The sequence below is a fragment of the Alosa pseudoharengus genome, unplaced genomic scaffold (assembly GCF_046254945.1).
Source record: "Alosa pseudoharengus isolate Yale_2024_CS ecotype anadromous, Long Island Sound unplaced genomic scaffold, YU_APseudo_1.1 YU_APseudo_1.1_scf_12, whole genome shotgun sequence".
Classification (NCBI taxonomy): Eukaryota; Metazoa; Chordata; class Actinopteri; order Clupeiformes; family Clupeidae; genus Alosa; species Alosa pseudoharengus.
In genome coordinates, this window is record NW_027468587.1 from 24,267,728 (window position 1) to 24,287,570 (window position 19,843).

Sequence of the window (19,843 nt, forward strand, 5' to 3'; positions counted from 1 at the left end):
GGTGTCAAACCACTATAAACCACTCGAATCTTGTGATAACCTTGAAGGGATAAGAGCTTACTCATTCTCTTGTTATCAAAATCAAAATGTGAAATTGAAGACCATTTATTAATGCTAGTAATATAATACATGTATGCACCTCTAGCGTTTCCTGTATTTCTTAAGCCATATCCTGTCACCTACATGCAGTATGGTGGGATAGCTTCTGACTACTGTGCCTGATTTATCTGGGATGAGAGGCGCAGTGTCTTGCAATCTTTCTAGAGTAACCATACCGGACACGTCTGATGAAGTCGTATTTTTCATGTGTCCCTGGAATCGGTGATAGGGTAGGGGTTCTCTCTGACTGTCACACGTGTGTGGTCGGACACTGGGACCTTGAGGACGCGTTCGCCAACCCAACATATCCGATCCCAAGAGGAGATAAGAATCAAAACTGACAGTTCGTACCTTTTCGGGTGGGATATAAATGCCCTTCAAGTTTCTTTTAATCTGTTCACTGACATTTTGACGAACTATGTGAAACCAGTTAAAAACTCTGTTTTAATTTTCTCTAATTACAAAGTGAATCATCATGGAGTCGTCTATTCATGATGTCCAGAGTAACTTGACTTGGACCGTGTGTTCCAAATGGAGAGAAAATCCAGAAGGATCCATATTTCATCTGGCCCACATTTTATTATTTCTGGGTTTCATGGGAGGAAGCGGTTTCTATGGACTGTTGTATATGTTCACCTTTCTGGTGTTTGGATTCTTTTGCTCCACAATCTGGGCATGGTCGGACGTCTGCACGACGGACACGTTCTCCTGGACGTTTGCTCTGTTTGTGGTGTCCGTGGCTCAACTTGTGCATGTTTCGTATCGCCTTCGGAGTGTCACATTCGACAAGGAGTTCCAGGATTTGTACAACTTTATGTTCAAGAAACTGGGCGTGTCGCTCACTCAGTATGGCAAAATCGTATCTTGTTGTGAAGGGGATATTCATACTATTGAAAAGGACCATTATTTTGCTATGGAGGGTAAAACTGCCATCGACAAACTATCCGTTCTGTTGTCCGGCAGGTGCGTAACCAATTGAGAAATCTATTTCAGTCTTAGCCTACGACGCGACGCAACGTGGTATGTTTAGTAACGGGACAGAATATCATGTAACCATTAATCTTTTCCAGGATTCGGGTGACGGTAAATGGAGAGTTTCTACACTACATCTACCCCTTCCAGTTCCTTGATTCACCCGAGTGGGATTCCCTCAGACCTTCCGAGGAGGGAGTGTTTCAGGTAGGCGAAATTGTACAGATAAACATGTGTGTTTACGCATGTTCACTGGTAACGCAGAACAAACTTTATTTATGGTTCTAGGTGACGCTGCGAGCCGACAACCGCTGCAAGTATGTGGCCTGGAGACGGAAGAAACTGTATCTCCTCTTTGCCAAGCATCGGTACATTGCGAAGATCTTTGCGCTGCTTGTTCGGAATGATATAGCAGATAAGCTCTACTCGCTTAACGACAAAGCATTCGACAGCCACGGGTTCCGATATGATCTCCGGTTACCAAGTTTCTGTCACGTGCCCGTGCCCGAATTAGAAAAGACAGATGCGCCGGCCCAAGTCCCGGAAAAGAGTAAAGGGACCATGCCAAATGAAAGTGTCCCGTGATCCTCCAATGAGGACAGTTCTACGTTTCTTGTTTTGATAAGATTATATTGCACACTGCATTGTCTTGATTGCGCCAAATGCAATTGTAAAAACTGTACCGCACCGGCATATAATCTGTTCAAAACAAGGGCACACATGTTACTTCAGTCGAACACAAAATAAGGCTGCTGGACAAAGCCCTACTACCCTGTTGGCATATATTATGATATTGCTGATGTGAGACTTAGCCTGATGTTCTCACCATACCTGTGCCAAAAACCGCAGCCTTAAAACAGCCAAGCCGATATAATCAGGATTGTGCATGACATTTTATCACATTATTTTTTGTAGAGATACCACCTCTCCACAAAGCATGGTCTTATTCGAGCATTCAACAGCTAAAAGTAGGCAACGGGAGACCAGACGACTTTCATCCAGCTGTGGTGACGAGGTCCGGATAGCCTCGTCTCTTTGTCGCTGGCCGCGGTGCTGATCCGGCAGCGCCTACTACACCATTCCGACAACAATTGGAGACAGTAGCCAAATGAGGGAGTCAGAGACGGCATCCCAGACTACATGCTACGGACAGGGGCATCCAGAGTGACCAGATTTTGTCGGGTTCGAAAAAAATAACTAAATAAACCAGCCAGATTTGCAATGTGTTAAAAAATATACCGAGTTCATGTCTGGTCCGATTTGACCTAATTTATACAATATATGGATTTGACAGACGAGAACAAGCGTAGGTTGCTATTGTAAATGTAAAAGTATGTACATGTAAAAGTGTGTGTGTGTGTGTGTGTGTGTGTGGGAGGGGGGATTGGGCAAACAAGATTGAACAAAGTGTAAAACTGTAATAAAGAAACACAGTAAAGCCTATGGAAGTGTGCATTTTCTTCCACCATTATTTATTATTATGTGTGGCGCACAGCGAGTTCGTTTCGGTGGTTTACGTTTTGGTGATTTTGCGCAATCTAGTGGTAGGACCTCTCAATACATGCGCGCAGAGGAGAGGCGGTGTTGTCTGCTGTCCCCTCGCTTCTTGCCCATTTTAGTCAATGCCTGTCAGCTCCATGGAATGCGCTACTCACACTGTGCAGTCCCCCACTTCTCACCGACTTACATTTATAGCTACACGATAGGCGACCATTGTTTTTCTTGCCCCCAAATCACGACAGGCATACACGGAATTTCCATCGGCCTACGCTATTGGTGTGGTAAGTTGTCTTCACACTCTGTTTAAACTTAAGTTACGACGTTGCAATATTACGCATTTTATTCGTACGCCTTCCGTTGCTATCAGATTATTTTCGCATGTAAACAAACTTCATTGTGTTAACTGCTACAACAGTCTGTTATAGGCCTATACGCTTTGGCTATTGATAACAGAACACGCAATGGGATAAGACATAGGTTACTAGCCCAATGTCAGTCTATTTATGTTCTACGTTTTCTGTTTTAAAAGTGAATCAATGAGAATGACACCATTCAGACTCAATATCAAGTTTATGTTCGTGCAAACGATTCAGTCAGTGCAGGGTAGGCTGCCCTGTTATTGATTGATTCATCGCCGTATTTCTGTGTGATGAAATGCTATAGCGAGCGTATATCTGAAATGTTTAAACCGATTCTGATAAATTCTTTAGTAGCCAATGCCTTAGTCACTAACATTATGAAAAGCCAGTCTATAATTGTTAGGTGCGCACAGACATAGGCTAGTTCATGGTGTTCAGCCTATTCAATGAACTCAATACACTGATGGGGCCGGCAAGTGTATTCAACTGTTCCCAACTCAGACAACTCGTCGTTGGCTTCTCCCAACCACTGCCAATTTTCTCTCCAGCAGCCCACCTGGTGAGTGCAGTACAGGATGTCGACCACACCAGACTTAACCACAGACTTCTACACGACCTTGGCTCCGTTGTTTTCGGATGTGCCACAGTTAGACGCATCACAGTCCAACATAACGTCATGTCAGCAATGGGAGGAAGCCCATCACCTGCTGTTCCACCTGGGAAACCTGTGCCTGCTCGCAGGTCTGGTTATCCCGACTACTCTTGGACTGCACATGATTTTCCTGAGACTTCTGTTAATGGCAGGTATGTGTGTACTGCCCTCTGTCGGTTATCGGCTTGTGTGTTCATTTGCTCATGGTCATGGTGCCAACTTGATCTGTTGACAGCTTGGTGGGAGACACCCACAAGTATTTTGCTTCATCCAAGTACAGACAAGGGAACTTTAACAAATGACACTACACTGATATGTCTGGAGTGACCATTAGTTGGTAGTTAAAGATACAACTTGTAACTACTTATTAGAGACTTTTCCCACACACAAGATTACTACTACAATTAAACACAAATTCCATAGATAGATAGAGATAGATAGATACTTTATTGATCCCCAAGGGGAAATTCAAGAGAAAATTAAATTAACTAACCAGAAAAAGAAAAGAAAACAGATTAATCAGTAAATAATATATAATTTGAACACAGAAATGATAAGTTTGCTGCAGTGTGTTGTGACACACACACTGAATTACTATTCACATAACCTGAATCATTACTCGTAACCCTGACTTTGGGCCAATGAAAGTATAGTGCACTAATGTGGCTGCTGCATTGTACATGTACTGTTACTCAATACATCACTGTACAGTGTAGGACAAACTGAATAATTACATCCTTTATTTCAAATGTTGTTGTTCAGACTAGAGTTTGACCCTCTGTTCTCATTCCCTGCTCTGAATGAGCTGGAACTGATGAAATAATTAATTAGATTGCATTAAGGCAGGAGGATGTTGCTAGTAGGGTGCTGAATATCAACCTGACGTTTATCGTCTGCTTGCTTCCCTTCCCTTCCCCAGGGTGTAGTTTCTTCATCGCCTGGGCAACGCTCTACCGATGCACCTTGGACATTATGGGCTGGAACATAGTCTTCCTCGTGGTCAACTTCATGCACTTTTTCTTCCTCATGTACAAACGCAGACCTGTGAGTTTGTACTAGTCTCTCTTCTCTTTCTGTCCCTTCTGTTCAGAGTGTGGCTGGGGTGTTAGCTTTGAAGATGAACTAGGAAGCTGTTCCAAGCTGCACTCATGACAAAATAATGACATCTAGTGATATCTAATTAATCAATCAAATGCCAGGGGAACAAAGCAAAGCAAAGACTATACAATTATCATACAAACATATACTGTACATACACATATGGAAGTAACATACCATACCAAGGTAACATACCATACAGAATGCACTCATATATACATGTGCAAGCATTCCTACATGGAACCATATAGAATGATAATAATTTTGTTAGTAATAAGCTCATATCAGTAATTGAAATAACAAGGGATTAAGAGGGCAGGTAGGAGTAGGGGAAATAAAGTGCAAGTATATCAGGGGAATTCTAGGTTAAAGAGCTATGTCTTGAGATTTTTCTTGAAAACATTAACAGATTGACACAAGGATGTTCTAAGTTCCTGTGGTAGGGGGTTCCAGAGGCAGGGACCTAGACACTAAATGCCGCCTCCAAATATTTATTTGTTCTCACCTCGGGAATGACTAGGAGACCAGTGTGGATGTGCACTCTCCTTTTGGTTTTGGTTAGTGCACTGTGGATGTGCACTCTCGTTTTAGTTAGTGCACTGTGGATGTGCACTCTCCTTTTGGTTTTGGTTAGTGCACTGTGGATGTGCACTCTCGTTTTAGTTAGTGCACTGTGGATGTGCACTCTCGTTTTGGTTTTGGTTAGTGCACTGTGGATGTGCACTCTCATTTTGGTTAGTGCACTGTGGATGTACACTCTCCTTTTGGTTTTGGTTAGTGCACTGTGGATGTGCACTCTCCTTTTGGTTTTAGTTAGTGCACTGTGGATGTGCACTCTCCTTTTGGGTTTGGTTAGTGCACTGTGGATGTGCACTCTCCTTTTGGTTAGTGCACTGTGGATGTGCACTCTCCTTTTGGTTAGTCACTGTGGATGTGCACTCTCCTTTTGGTTTTAATTAGTGCACTGTGGATGTGCACTCTCCTTTTGGTTAGTGCACTGTGGATGTGCACTCTCCTTTTGGTTTTAGTTAGTGCACTGTGGATGTGCACTCTCCTTTTGGTTAGTGCACTGTGGATGTGCACTCTCCTTTTGGTTTTAGTTAGTGCACTGTGGATGTGCACTCTCCTTTTGGTTTTGGTTAGTGCACATGCTGAGGAGCGTTACAGTGATCTAAAGAGTGATCTAACCCGCTAGTCATAAAAGCATGCATAAGTCTCTCAATGTCTGTCTGAGAAAGAAACGGTTGCAACATTTTCTAAGGTGGTAAAACGCAATTTTAGTGATGTTACTGATGTGAGATTCAAAATTTAAGTCAGGATATAGGAGCACGCTAAGATCTTTCGCCAGGAAGATTTATTTAGCACTAAGGATCCAGGTTACTTTTCTTTAGAAGGAAAGACTTGTACCCCAAGCACAGGAGGTTAGGATTTCAGGAGTAGAGCATGATGTCCAAAGGAGTGGAAGTCACCAAGAGGAATATTTCTACGATTCAGGGCATCAGAAAATATAGAGGCAGTCCCACCACCTTTTCTCCATTCCTGGTAGAGTGTTCAAAACTATAGCATTGGGGGGATGTCTCAATGAGGACAGAGGGACTGTTACTTTTTAACTTCTTAAGTTTCAGTCAAAAACATGCAGTCAAGTTTAAGTTCAGAAATGAGCGCATTAATAACAAAGGACTTATTGCTTGGAGATCTAACATTGAAGCGTCCATATCCATTTTTTCCAACCAGGCTTTCTTAGTGCAGAAGGTGGAACATTTAATTGAATCGAGATAAGATTATTTCTAGTTATACCATGACTAGCATATAGCTGATGGATGGGGGATCTCGCATGTTTCCTGTTCCCAAAAATGACTAGGATGACATAAGGATAAAAAAACAAGCATATCTGCTCTCAGAATTAAAGAAGCATTTATAGTGTAGCTCAGGACCCTTGTCCAGGGGCGTAGATTTGCGTGGGGACCGAAGGACGTGTCCACACCAATGTCAGATTACGACTGAAATGTCCCCACCAATATTCAGGTTGAAGTGGGGGGGAAAGCGCTCACATGCGCTACAAAGAATTAAATACTTTCTCACTTTGCTGCAGATCATCTCGTACAGATCGTGTAATGTGCAGTAGCCTATAAGGGTAAATCGCGCTGATTTGAAGTTACCTATAATAACTAGTGAGCCACAGGAGACGCTGCGCTTCAGCTTCACTTCACTACAAGGCATATGAAGTGCGTCCAAATTCATCCATTCTTCTCTGTTGAACTCCTCGAGTAGGTTACTCATCACACATGTGTCACATGAAAGAGCCTTTTCTCAGCTTTTAAACGGTGCTATAGCCACTATTTGCTGTGATAAACAGTTCGCGAGAAAAATTAACTTCAAGAGATTTAATAATTATTCTCTGTGCCCATCTCCACATCCATTCGTCTCGGTGGAATATCGTAGGCCTACACACTCTTCACGCAACACATGACAACCCATATATCAGAATAAACAGCAGACCTTACCGAACACAAAGGTGTAAAGCATTCCCGTGTATAGTTAGCTGTTCCAGAGTAATCCGGTTTTGAAATAAATTGTAGAAAAATTCAACATGGTCTTTCGGCTTTAAGCATTTCTTAAAACTGAGCTGTGCTTACATTGCCTAGACATCTGTAAATAGGCCTATTAGAGAATATACAGGCAGCTTATGGTTAAGAGTTGTCAATGTAGCCTTAATGATTCTTTACACAAAATGCTAAGCATGCATGTATTTAAGTTTCTTAAAACTGAGCTGTGCTTAAATGGGTCAATGCATGATTTCATAACAGACCAAATAGAAAATAAATGTTAAATATAGCCTACATATGTATACATATTAAAATCAGATTATGTGCTACACAGTATAGATCAAGTTGGACAGTAGCACATTTTAATCATGGGTAGTTGGACAGTAGCACATTTTAATCATTTTATATATCTATAGTGGCTGGTGAAAGAGTTGAGTAGCTTTTCCTTTTTTTTTTTTCGGGGGAATTAGTGGGTAGTGTCCCCACCAAAGCTCAGACCAAACCTACGCCCTTGCCCTTGTCATGATGGCGTCTGCCCTCTCTGTAGACCAACTGACAGTAGATGTAGACTAGATTGCGCATTTTGTGCTGAAAATGTTTGAAGAAAAAAAACCCCAGCACTTTCTCTCATTTCAATTCAAACCATGATAAGAAATGACGCCTTCCAAACCAAACCAAAAAAGGTAGTACTCAGACATCCTGGACTAAACAGCCTCACTGTGTGTTCTATGAAAAACTCCTCTGAGGAATCAGAGAAATAGTTGCATGGAGGCTGCCTCAGCTATCAATGGATCTAAATGGGATTTTGGGTCAGACTCAGAGCTGGATGTTAAACAGGACCGTCTACCCCAGTAAAAGAGAGCCTTTTATTCCACCCCCTCCCAGTGTCCCTGTTACGCAAGCCTCCCCTTGTTAAGAGACAACAGCCTGTCCTCAGAGGCACAGACAGGGATGTGACTCAGCCCAAATTTAGACTTGGCAAGAAGATTTTTTAAGATGCCTCCCAGCAGCTATAGGTGACTGTCTATAGTGTGCTGCTTAGCAGGATGATAGAATGGGACCAGTAGTTTCCCTGTGTGCAGAATGCTCCTCCCTGTTGGCTTCACCTTGTGAACACTCTTCTCCCATCAGGAGGATACTCAGACAGAGTGAACGGGTTTTAGCCGAACGGAGAATAGTCCAAAACTGTACATGCACTGAGCAAATGCACTTCTGCAAGTTAATTGGGCAGCTTGCAATTCTACAAAAAATACAAAAAGTGAAGCTCATCTAACAGGAGTGCTTCTCATGCATTAGACATGCTCACATGCTCATCAGAAGTTGCCCAACTCAAAGTGAAATTTGGAATATGAATATGAAGCTTGACTTACAAATCAAATCACGATGACAATATATGTCAGAAAAAAACACAATATTGTCCCCAAATCATGCAGCCCAACAGTATCTAATGCAGTGCAACCTCACACCACTGAAATTATTCTGTTTTAACACTGAGGTTGTTTTGCAAACAACATTTCACTCTTTTGAGGCTATTCTATGAAAATGCCCCTGCTGCAATTGCACAGGGACTGGCTACTGAGTTCTTTCCTCAAGGCCTGTCAACTGTATTTTAATGCAAGGACAAGATGTATTTGCCTGTATTTCTAAGTGCATTCTCAGATTGAAACTGCCATTTCCACTTGTATTGTTCACATCAGTTCAACTCTCAGCAACACTCTCCTGCTTACTTAGAACAAGCATCACCCCCCCAGCAGCTGCCAGTGAGAGAGTTCATGTGCCTCTTCTCTGTTCCTCCCAGATTAAGATTGACAGGGAGCTGAGGTCTGTGTACAAGCGCATGTTCGAGCCACTGCATGTGCGGGAGGCTCTGTTCCAGAGACTGACGGGACAGTTCTGCACCATCCAGACCCTAAAGAAGGGGCAGGTGTACGCAGCTGAGGACAAGACGTCCGTGGATGAACGCCTCAGCATCCTCCTCAAGGGAAAGTATGTGGGTTGTTAATTACATTTGTCAGTTCACCAGATGACTTCGTCAGGCATCTGCGTCACTGCTGTGTGTTCAATGTGCAGTGGGTTTTCTTGGACTTGGACAGCTTGGTGTGTCTGAAATGTGTTTTCTTTCAGAAACTTGTCAAATAGAAATCACATGTCACCTAGATGCAATAAGTATTCAATAATAACAACAATAACAGTATATTGAATGTACCGTTGTATGTGCATAATATGTGGAATCTACAGTGGATAAGCTTATATGGATCTAATTTAAATGTATCTGTCATTGTCTGTACTTTTGTGTCTGTGTGGCTGTATTTGTGTTTGTACGTATGCATGTATGTATATCTGACTGTGTGTGTGTGTGTGTGTGTGTCTGAGACAGAATGAAGGTGACCTATCGTGGTCATTTCCTCCACAACATTTACACCAATGCCTTCATCGACTCCCCTGAGTTCCGGTCCACCCAGATGCACAGAGGAGAGCGGTTCCAGGTAACCACAGAGAAGACCAAATAAGTGCTGCATACTACTGTCCTATTAGTGTTGTTTTAGTAGGGCTTCTTACTCTGGTCTGGGGAATAATGCTAGTCTACTACTGTATCTGTCTGAGCATTACCACTATGAGGATTGTGAATTTGAATATTGGAATGGAAAATTGAGTGTCCTTGTTTTGTGCGGTTACAGCGCCAAACCACGGCCTCTGACCTCAAACTGGTACGAGTAACTGTGCAAAAAAGAGCAAAGAGAGCTCTGCTAATATTTTCACTGTTGCTATCAGTTGCTACCAGTATCCTGTTGGTCTGCAGGTGACCATTATGGCTGAGGAGAACTGCAAGTTCCTGTGCTGGTCAAGAGAGAGGCTCACTTACTTCCTCGAGTCCGACTCCTTCCTGAACGAGGTGTTCAGATACCTTATCGGCAAGGACATAACAAACAAACTCTACTCACTGAATGACCCCACACTTAGTGACAAGGTAGGTCTGACCCTTTTAATAAATGAAAAATTAAATTGCTATCAAATATTATGTTGTGTTCTCCATTGACAAATACATTGATGATTATGATAATGATGGTGATGACTGTGGAAAGGGGGTGATAATGCAAGGATGATCAAGAAGCAGAAGAAGCAGAAGAAGAAGAAGAAGAAGAAGATATGGATGTTGTTAATGATGATGATGATTATTATGATCATGATACTGATGATGATGATTGACTGGCAGGCGGTGAAGAAGATGGACCGGCAGCCTAGCCTGTGCTCCCAGCTGTCCATGACCCAGATGAGGAACAGCATGGCCAGCACTGGTGACACCGATGACGTCCTGCACCAGATCCTGAGAGGAGGCTCCGCCGGCTCCTCACTACGTGAGTCTCACTCTCACCTCCTCACCTCCTGCTACACATCAGTCCTCCTTAGTCCCCATAATTTCACCTCCTCAGTCCTTCCAATGTCACCTCCTCATATTTGCTTCACATCAGTCCTCATCTGTCCTCGCCTCCTCACACCTGCTTCCCATCAGTCCTCATCAGCCCACCATCTCACCTCCCCAGTCCTCACAAAATCTCACCATCTCACCTCCTCAGTCCCCACAATCTCACCTCCTCAGTCCCCACAATCTCACCTCCTCAGTCCTCACAAAATCTTACCTCTTCAGTCCCCACATCCTCACACCTGCTCAGCACCTCACTTTAAACCATGACGATGTTTACTAGTGGTCATGGAGTTGACTGCACTTTTTCACCTATTATCTGTATGTAATAATTCTCCAAGAGTGCCACAGTTCAGAGAGGCTGGCTTGCGTATTTCAACGATACCTGTCTTCTGGGTATCTGCTCATTGGAAAATACCTAATGGATAAGTACCAGATGAGTACTGAATTGCCACCTTCTTTAACAGAACACTTTGTTGCAAAAGATACATATTTAGTTTGTTTATTATTGCGCGTCTCAACCAGAGGGGACCCCGAGAGCAAATCTTGTTAAGGGTGCCTCTAACATGTTTTCAATCAGTCACTTGGGCCTTTCAACATCAAAAGCACATCTCTTCTCTAACTAAAGGTTGTACTCTGTGTATAGTAATGTAGCAGATCATTTTAAGTTCATTCAAGAATCACCCCAGGAAAACCATCTAGTTTGGGAACATGTGTTAGCCAATAATGTCTACTTACTGTTATAATGATGTAATTCTCTGAGCAGTGAGTGTTACCAAGAGCAGTGGATGTTGTAGTGTTACTCTGAGCAGTGGGTGTTACTCAGAGCAGTGGGTGTTGTAGTGTTACTCTGAGCAGTGGGTGTTACTCAGAGCAGTGGGTGTTGTAGTGTTACCCTGAGCAGTGGGTGTAACTCTGAGCAGTGGGTGTTGTAGTGTTACTTTGAGCAGTGGGTGTTGTAGTGTTACTTTGAGCAGTGGGTGTTACTCTGAGCAGTGGGTGTTGTAGTGTTTCTCTGAGCAGTAAGTGTTTCTCTGAGCAGTGGGTGTTACTCTGAGCAGTGGGTGTTATAGTGTTACTCTGAGCAGTGAGTGTTGTAGTGTTACTCTGAGAAGTGGGTGTTCTAATGTTTCTCCGAGCAGTGTGTGTGTGTGTGTATACATATGTGTGTGTATGTGTGTGTGTGCGTGTGTGTGTGTGTTGTAGTGTTTCTCTGACACTGTGTCCTCCTCCTGTTCCCCCTCCAGCCGCGACTCTGCCCAGCCCCTCAGATCGTGCCTAAACCCTGATGGGGGTGTAAGATGCTTTCTGTTTCTGTCAACATATCAGCATCCCTCATTCAACCCACCCCCCTATAAGATCTTGTTTTTAAAACCCTAAATTTAACAAACAAACTATATCCCCTGTAACCTTCCTCTCTGCCGGTGGTTATTAAGACTTGTCATGAACTGCCATGGCTTCTCATGGTCTCTGAGGTCAATAAGAGACACGGTCAGTGACCATGAGGAATGACATGGCAGTGCGACAAATAATGTAAGGCTTGCACTTATAACCACAGCTGCCGATGACAACCCCTCAGTGCAATCTAAACCCTAACTGTCCTACACTGTTTGGTGTAAATGTGTGGCCACGTTATGTGTAATCCAGTGTCTAAATAAAACTCACCATTAACAGCTTGATTGGACAGTGCGGCAGACTATCCATTCACACCTTAAACACACTGCACAGGTGTTCGATTTTCCACAGTATTGCATTTTCACATTACAACCGATATCACCTAGTTCTTTATTTCATTTGATACATTTTGAGTATTAAAAATAGGGCTACATCCCATACATAATACAGAAGTGAAAAACAGAAGTGGTCCGCAAGCACTCATATCTCATAAACCTGCAGGTGACAAACGTAGTTTCTTAAGCAACCTGTCTGTCTGTAACAGTGTGCCCTAATGTCTACTGCATCACGAGTGTCAATGAATCTGTTTTCCAAAGCACCTCCAAAGAGGGATGAATAGCTCTCAACACCCAGGAGATAGAAATGAAGCATGCCTCTTGCTCGTGCTTTAGAATATAGTAACACTTTCTATGAAGGTTGTATTTATAACGCCCTATGAATGCATTCATAATGTTTTATAAGGTGTCTATAAAGCATTGTAATGCTCATTATTACCATCTATATGTATTCACAAGTCGTCATAACCAACTTCATGATGCATTATGACAGCTAATTATGAATGATTATAATTTATATCTGAATAATGCATTATAAATGTGTCAAGATCTGCCTACTCACTTGTCAGTTTTATGATGCATCATAGCTACGTTGCTTTGTTAAATGCGTATAGTGATGCATAAAGAGTTTTGACTTTTACTGTAGTCCTATATAAATCTATAGCTATAAGTATATGTAATAAAGTTATAATAATTTATACATCTCCGTACAGCACAGAATTATAAACATCTATGCAATATCATAAGTGTTATTTGTCAGCTCTAAGTAAAGTGACAAGAATATGACCTTATTATTGACAGATATAAGTTCACTGAGTAATTAAAGGGTGCAATGAACTAAGTACCGAGTCTAGCATCTTTACCCCATATGCACAATATTATAAATTACTATGTTAATGTCATAGGTGTTATTTGTCAGCTTTAGGTAAAGTAGAGCAAATGAGGTGTTGTTATAAATAGATATAAGGTTATTATAAACAAATATGAGGTACAATGAAATGAGAGCCTGGACAGTAAAGACAAAAGGAATGATTTTAAGTTCACTTTATTTTCATTTAAACTAACACACATAATCAGACTGATTATCAATGCTCTGAGCACATTACACAAACACAATGAGACAGGCCAAAAAAATGGCACGACACGGTCCTATATTTTGTGGTGGTGGTTATTATTGGAATAAAACTCACAATGCCACTGAAATCTATGGGTCATTATGAAAGATCGTTCGAATCAAAATAGACCTTTGGTTTAAATGAAAATAAAGTGAACTAAATGCATTCCTTTTGTCTTTAATGTCCAGGCTCTCATTTCATTGTAGGATAATAGGGTCATATTCTTGTCACTTTACTTAGAGCTGACAAATAACACTTATGATATTGCATAGCTGTTTATAATTGCTATAGGGAGATGTATAAATTATTATAACTTTATTACATATACTTATAGCTATAGATATATAGGACTACAGTATAAGTCAAAACTCTTTATGCATCACTATACGCATTTAGCAAAGCAAAGTAGTTATGATGCATCATAAAACTGACAAGTGAGTAGGCAGATCTTGACATATTTATAATGCATTATTCAGATTAAAATTATAATCATTCATAATTAGCTGTCATAATGCATCATGAAGTTGGCTATGACGACTTGTGAATACATATAGATGGTAATAATGAGCATTACAATGCTTTATAGACACCTTATAAAACATTATGAATGCATTCATAGGGCGTTATAAATACAACCTTCATAGAAAGTGTTACCGAATATACTTTTTCTTTTTTAAATTGTGTTAACAAAAGTGTATGCTAAGGATTCCGCTTTTTTCTTTCTGTTCTTCCCTTCTTTCAGAGAAATCTCCAATGCCGAAAGCCACCGCGATGAAGCCTATTGAGGAAGCCATGGAGGACGACGACGTGTTTGAGTCTGACTCCCCCTCCAGAACAGACCGTGTCCCCAGTACCTCCCACCAGGAGGCGTGATGAGTAGTGATGTCATAATGATACCCCCCACCAACCCCACCTCTTCTCAGCCTGAGCAGAGAGCGAGGAATATCAGAGATCGCTCACCCTCTTAAAACCAGCATGTGTGGGAAAGTGCTTTATGCTGACGGAGGTCACACAAATGGTTTCTTATTTCTTTAGCTGTTATGTGTGAAGATGTGAGTACTTGTCCTTTCAGGACAGTGCTCTGTTTTTTTTTTTTTGGTGGGGGGGGGGGGGGGGGTCCATTTCCATTTGTACATTCATCCATTTAGGACATACTTATACAGCACACTTGTACACTCTCATTAGTGTGTGTGTATGTGTGTGTGCACTGTACGCGTGTGTGTGTGTGTTGCCGAGTCAAATCCATGATCTGAGGATGTTTGATGCTTTGCTCTAGTTGTTGTACAGGATGGTCAACTGAGGTGGCAGCTGAGTATGAGTCTGGTCAGGATCTCATGTTGATCCACCACATCCCCTCTGTCTAGCTGTGGTCAGTGAGCTGACCACAGCGTTGCACTACTTCGTAAGGTTAGAGCTGTTAGCCATATATATTACATAGCCATGTACTGTGCCCCACTACACAGATTCACTACTGTGGATTTGCTCGATTGACCTTTGGGTTAACTGTAGATGAAACCTGAATTTACATTACCTGCTAAAGGCAGTGACCTTGGAGAATATATTTACAGTACATTTACATCTTATATGCACCAAACATTTGTAGATATGTGTGTGTGTCTGTGTTTGCAGTGTATGGCAAATTCTAGCTTTCCTACACAGTATAAATCAAGTTGGTAATGGCAAATGCAGCACAAGATGCAAAAAAAATATTGCTTTTGGTCATCAAAATGAACTTGGTTTGAACTAAAGCCTGTCTTGTGTTCTATGCTTTTGGGCTTGGATTTTAATGACACTCTGATTAGACTGAGCAGACTTTTACTGTAAGTCTATGTCTGGTGAACCTGCTCAGTGTCATCACTGCCCTTGGCATATAACATGTTTAAGCAAATTAATGAAACATCCTGGGAATGCGGTTTCAGGCTGTCTGCAAGCAATTAGTTCCTTTTCCAATCTCATTTAAAAAAAATAAAAACTGTGTGTGTGTGCACTCAATTCACATGAACTGTCCTCACTGTGGTGCTCAATGTGAAATACATTCAATAGATGTGCATATGAATCACTCAATACGTTTGTCACAGGTTTGTCATGTTTTTTTGTAATGTTGCAGCACCATGGAAACACATTTAAGAATACAAAGCTTGGAGAAAAAAGCAAATTAGCAAAATGCCTGACAATTATTGAATTATTAAATTAATTTGGGAATCCCGCAGGCATTCAGAGTCACTCTGTGGTCCAATTTCTGAACTTCAAGCATGGTGATCCTGTCCAGGCACCGGAACACTCAGACGGTCCGCTAGAGAACCAAACATCGGTTCTTCAGGCCTGACTAAAGAACCAAAGAGAAATATTCAGTAGGCCTAGTGAATTTTTCTACTCCATTAAGATGGGTGTACTGTGACGCTCCATTTTAACCGCCGAGTTCCACTGCAGAAATATAAATAGCAGCAGTATGAATAAGTCATGTAGACAAAGATTCTGACTAGATTCTGATTGCCAATTCCCATGCACATAGAAATATGATGACGAAGCACACTTTAACTGAGGATATAATATTTAATTGATTAAAAAATAGTACAAAAGCAAATCAGTGCTTCCTTTGACAAGCCAGTCTGTGCTGGATATTGGATCTTGAGACACAACAGCATAGATAACTGCTGGACAACTAAAGGCTTCTCAGTCAACAACAAAAAGACATTCACATAAGAGCATGTTACAGTTTCAAATGAGAGATCCCAGGCAATAACATCAGCAAAGTCAAGTTTTCTCGAGACCCAAGTAAGTGCAATGCAATTCCATTGATTGATACTCCATGCCAATAAAAAAAATAATTTCATGTTTTAAAGTGAATATAATTACTTTCTGTCAGTGCTATTCTTTAAATGGCAGTGGCAGTATGAAAAATGCCTTCCTAATTATGTCGGACAACTAATGATTACATCAGAAGTTACAATCTTTAACAGAGTAATAAGAGGATTCACAAGACACAGAAAACATAGTCCTACTTTGCTCGGGGCCATTTTGTGCCTTGGTGTAAACAAAGCCTGAGATCATGACCATGTAATATGAGGGAGAAGAAACAGGGTTAACACAAGGATACAATGCAATATTATACAATAAAAAAAGGACTAGAGCAGACAGCATGACTAATACAGGTACATTTCTTAAACAATCCACTACAGTGATCTGTATAGTAAGCACACTTTGGTGTGTCTTGCACTCTTGAGGACATAGGGTATTGAGGTCCTTGAGAAGTCCCAGAAAGCCTTACAGAAATCAGCTAACTATTATTTCCCAGGCGTACCATTCCCACAAGATACCACGCCAAAGCTGCCTTTCAAAGGAATGTCAAGTACTGTCCTTAAAGTAATTCAAAGGTCTTTACCCCAAGCTTCCATTGCCTACAGGCATTCATCCATATGAGCACAACATGAGCTACACAAAACAATCCATGACATTATGTGCTTGTACATGTGGTTTGGGGATGTTAACTAATGAAATATGTTTTTAGACCCAGGGCCATACAATCAGAGCTATTACAATAGTTTGCTCACAAACAAACCAAACATATAATGCTATATACCAACATTTAGATGTATTGCCATTAACACTTTATATGTGTTTTACGACATTTATTGATTTCTCCTAAACAGAACCTTAATATAAAGCTTTAGCTTTAGTCCATTCAGTATGTCACTGAGTCAGTAGAGGTTGTGGGAATTGTGAAGTGGGGTAACAAGACTGACATAGCCATGCCATACACTTGCTATGGCAAACATCGTACACATCATGACCACAGACATCCAGTGATTTGATAATGCCATGTAACCCTTTTGGCAGTGGTTATGATAGCATTCTGAATTTCATACGTCACCACAGCTTAAGGTCTCATGTTATTAAGCGGTCATTAGATGATACGGCCATGACAATTACCGATTCTGGGTAAATGACACGGTAACATAACTGGACACTCATTGTTATACATTTTTATGTTGGCCTATGACAACTGCCACAGCAAGACTATGCCATGGTTACGCTAGTTTTGTGAAGCAGGGGTCAAGTTAAGTCCTACCACACACGCGGTACACAGTGCTTGTCTGAACGTGTTTGTTTTGGGTAAGAGGAGTCCAAAAACTCTTTGACTCTCTTCACCCATTTGAGTTAAGCAGAAAATCTGAGGTAGGTATTTGTTGTAAACAGAAAAAAAAAAAAAAAAAAAAAAAATATATATATAGCCTTCAACAACCCATAATATATCTAACCCCAATGGATGCAGTCCTGGACTGATTATGGGCCAATGGAGTCCAGGCATAATTCATCCAAAGGTCAGTTACAATTTAGGATGTTACCCTGTTTGTCCACCGGAGGGTGACATCACCTCAACATAGAGATTTTAACACTTTGTTTCTGTATTTAGAAAACACTACTGGATTCAGAGAACTACAGAACAATGTAAATATATATATATATATATATATATATATATATATATATATATATATATATATATATATATATATATATAGGTATAAGTATATATACTCTTTTGATATACACTACCAGTCAAAAGTTGGAGACACTTAGACATTTCCATTCCACTCCATTAAAGACAGAATACGAGCTAAGATCATTTGCATTGTTTTTTTAACCAGGGCAGCAGTTTTCAGAATACATGATGTGCTTACATAATTGCAAAAGGGTTCTTGACTGTTTTAGAAAGAAATGGCTGATCTTTAGTGCAATATCTACATTGCCCATTAACAGCAACTATTCATCCAGTGATGCAAAGGCATATTCTGTTTACTGAACTGATATAATTTAAAAAGGCTAACTGAGAAAACATTGGAGGACCCTTTTGCAATTATGTAAGCACATAATGTAAGCTGCCCTGAGTAAAAAAACAATTCAAATGAGCTCAGCTGGTATTCTGTCTATAATAGAGTGGAATGGAAATTTCTAAGTGTCTCCAAACTTTTGACTGATAGTGAAAGTGTGATATAAGTTCAGAGGTAGTTACTAACAAAAAAGAATACATCTGAAATAAAATCTGTTTGCATACATATACATATATATATGACTATATATTACACACAACAAAACATGTTTGCAGACAATGGCCAAAAATAGGACTACACTTTTGGTAACTCCCTGAGAGTAGTTGTTCCTCCTGAGAAGGTCTTGTGGAGAGCAGTTCACCAGATGCAGTGACCGCTACCACACACAGGGATTGACTTATGTTTGTGCAAGCGTACGACTGTGTTGCACATGGGCTGGCTACAACACACACACACACACTTAAATTCAAAAGCGCCACTGTCATATTATATATATATATATATATATATATATATATATATATATAAAAAGAAACAATAACTATAAGAAAAACACTTTGCTGCTTGGTCAGCTTTGATTGAGTTTTGTTGGCCATTTCCACAGTTTAAGAATACCCTTCAAGGACTCCATGTGAAATCATTGGTCTTTAAACGGTCGTAAATGTCTAACTGACAAGAGACTGAGTCACCCACTCTGCTTGGCCTACAACTGTCACCCCTTCAGGTTAGAGAGTGTCAAAGCCCTCCAGCACTTGGTCCATCATGACAGATGCTTCGATCCTGTTTCCAGCTTGTGCTGGTACATTTGATATGCTGACTAATTTGCCAGCTAGCTACACACACACACACACACACACACACACACACACACACACTGTGCATGACGCATGTGTTAGTCAGCTAGGGCAGGAGACTCGGCATGGACTGGATCCATGGTAACAGTGTGGGCATTTGCTTGGGGTTGGTGCAGGATGGGTAAGTAGAGCAGGGCGGCTTGTTCCAGTCGAGTCGGTGCTTGGCTGACGACAGAGCGATACATTCTGGGGCGCACTTGGGCTGAGTCAGGAGGTATTGGTTTCCAGTGTCTTATGACCGGACTGCACAAGACCTCTTGGTGCATCCTGTGCTCTCCGAGGGGGTGAAATTGGCGCCAGAGTCGTCGTCCTTTGGTTTCTGCCTAGCCTCTGCGCTGATTGTCTCACGCGTCGATAAAGAGTGCTTCAGGCAAACTGTGAGGATGATTTTAAGATCTTTGTTTGTTTTTCGTTAACCTCTGAGATTCTGCCCATGCACCCGTAATGGGTACGCTGGTATAAACAATAAGGAAATCACTTGGCGAAATCTAAGTAAGCAACACAACAGCTCAGGTCAAAGTTCAGGCAAGATGTTGGTTTGTTGCTTGTTTGTCATGACAAATCACTTTGCCTTGAGGTCTCCAGGAACATTCATATAGTCTGATATGCTTGTGGTATGAGTGAGACAGCAGTAGCAGTGTGAGTATTATTGTCATTGTTGGATA

General features: G+C 41.2%; 2 protein-coding genes across 3 annotated transcripts; both read left to right on the top strand.

Annotated features, from left to right (window-relative positions):
- The first annotated feature begins 564 nt into the window (after window positions 1-564).
- Window positions 565-2,419, top strand: popdc3 (popeye domain cAMP effector 3). Its single transcript, XM_076280573.1, has 3 exons — window positions 565-1,062; window positions 1,170-1,278; window positions 1,360-2,419. The coding sequence occupies exons 1-3, from the start codon at window positions 575-577 to the stop codon at window positions 1,654-1,656; spliced, it is 894 nt and encodes a 297-aa protein (XP_076136688.1). The 5' UTR covers window positions 565-574; the 3' UTR covers window positions 1,657-2,419.
- A 1,064-nt stretch (window positions 2,420-3,483) lies between these two features.
- Window positions 3,484-14,599, top strand: popdc1 (popeye domain cAMP effector 1). Of its 2 annotated transcripts, XM_076280572.1 has the most exons (8): window positions 3,484-3,734; window positions 4,502-4,626; window positions 9,025-9,212; window positions 9,604-9,712; window positions 10,027-10,194; window positions 10,441-10,582; window positions 11,895-11,943; window positions 14,235-14,374. In XM_076280572.1, exons 1-7 carry the CDS (start codon window positions 3,506-3,508, stop codon window positions 11,927-11,929), a joined length of 996 nt encoding a protein of 331 aa, XP_076136687.1. In that variant the 5' UTR covers window positions 3,484-3,505; the 3' UTR covers window positions 11,930-11,943; window positions 14,235-14,374. The 2 variants fall into 2 exon arrangements, with proteins under 2 accessions (XP_076136687.1, XP_076136686.1); XM_076280571.1 differs by lacking the exon at window positions 11,895-11,943 and having other exon boundaries at window positions 14,235-14,599.
- The last annotated feature ends 5,244 nt before the right edge of the window (window positions 14,600-19,843 follow it).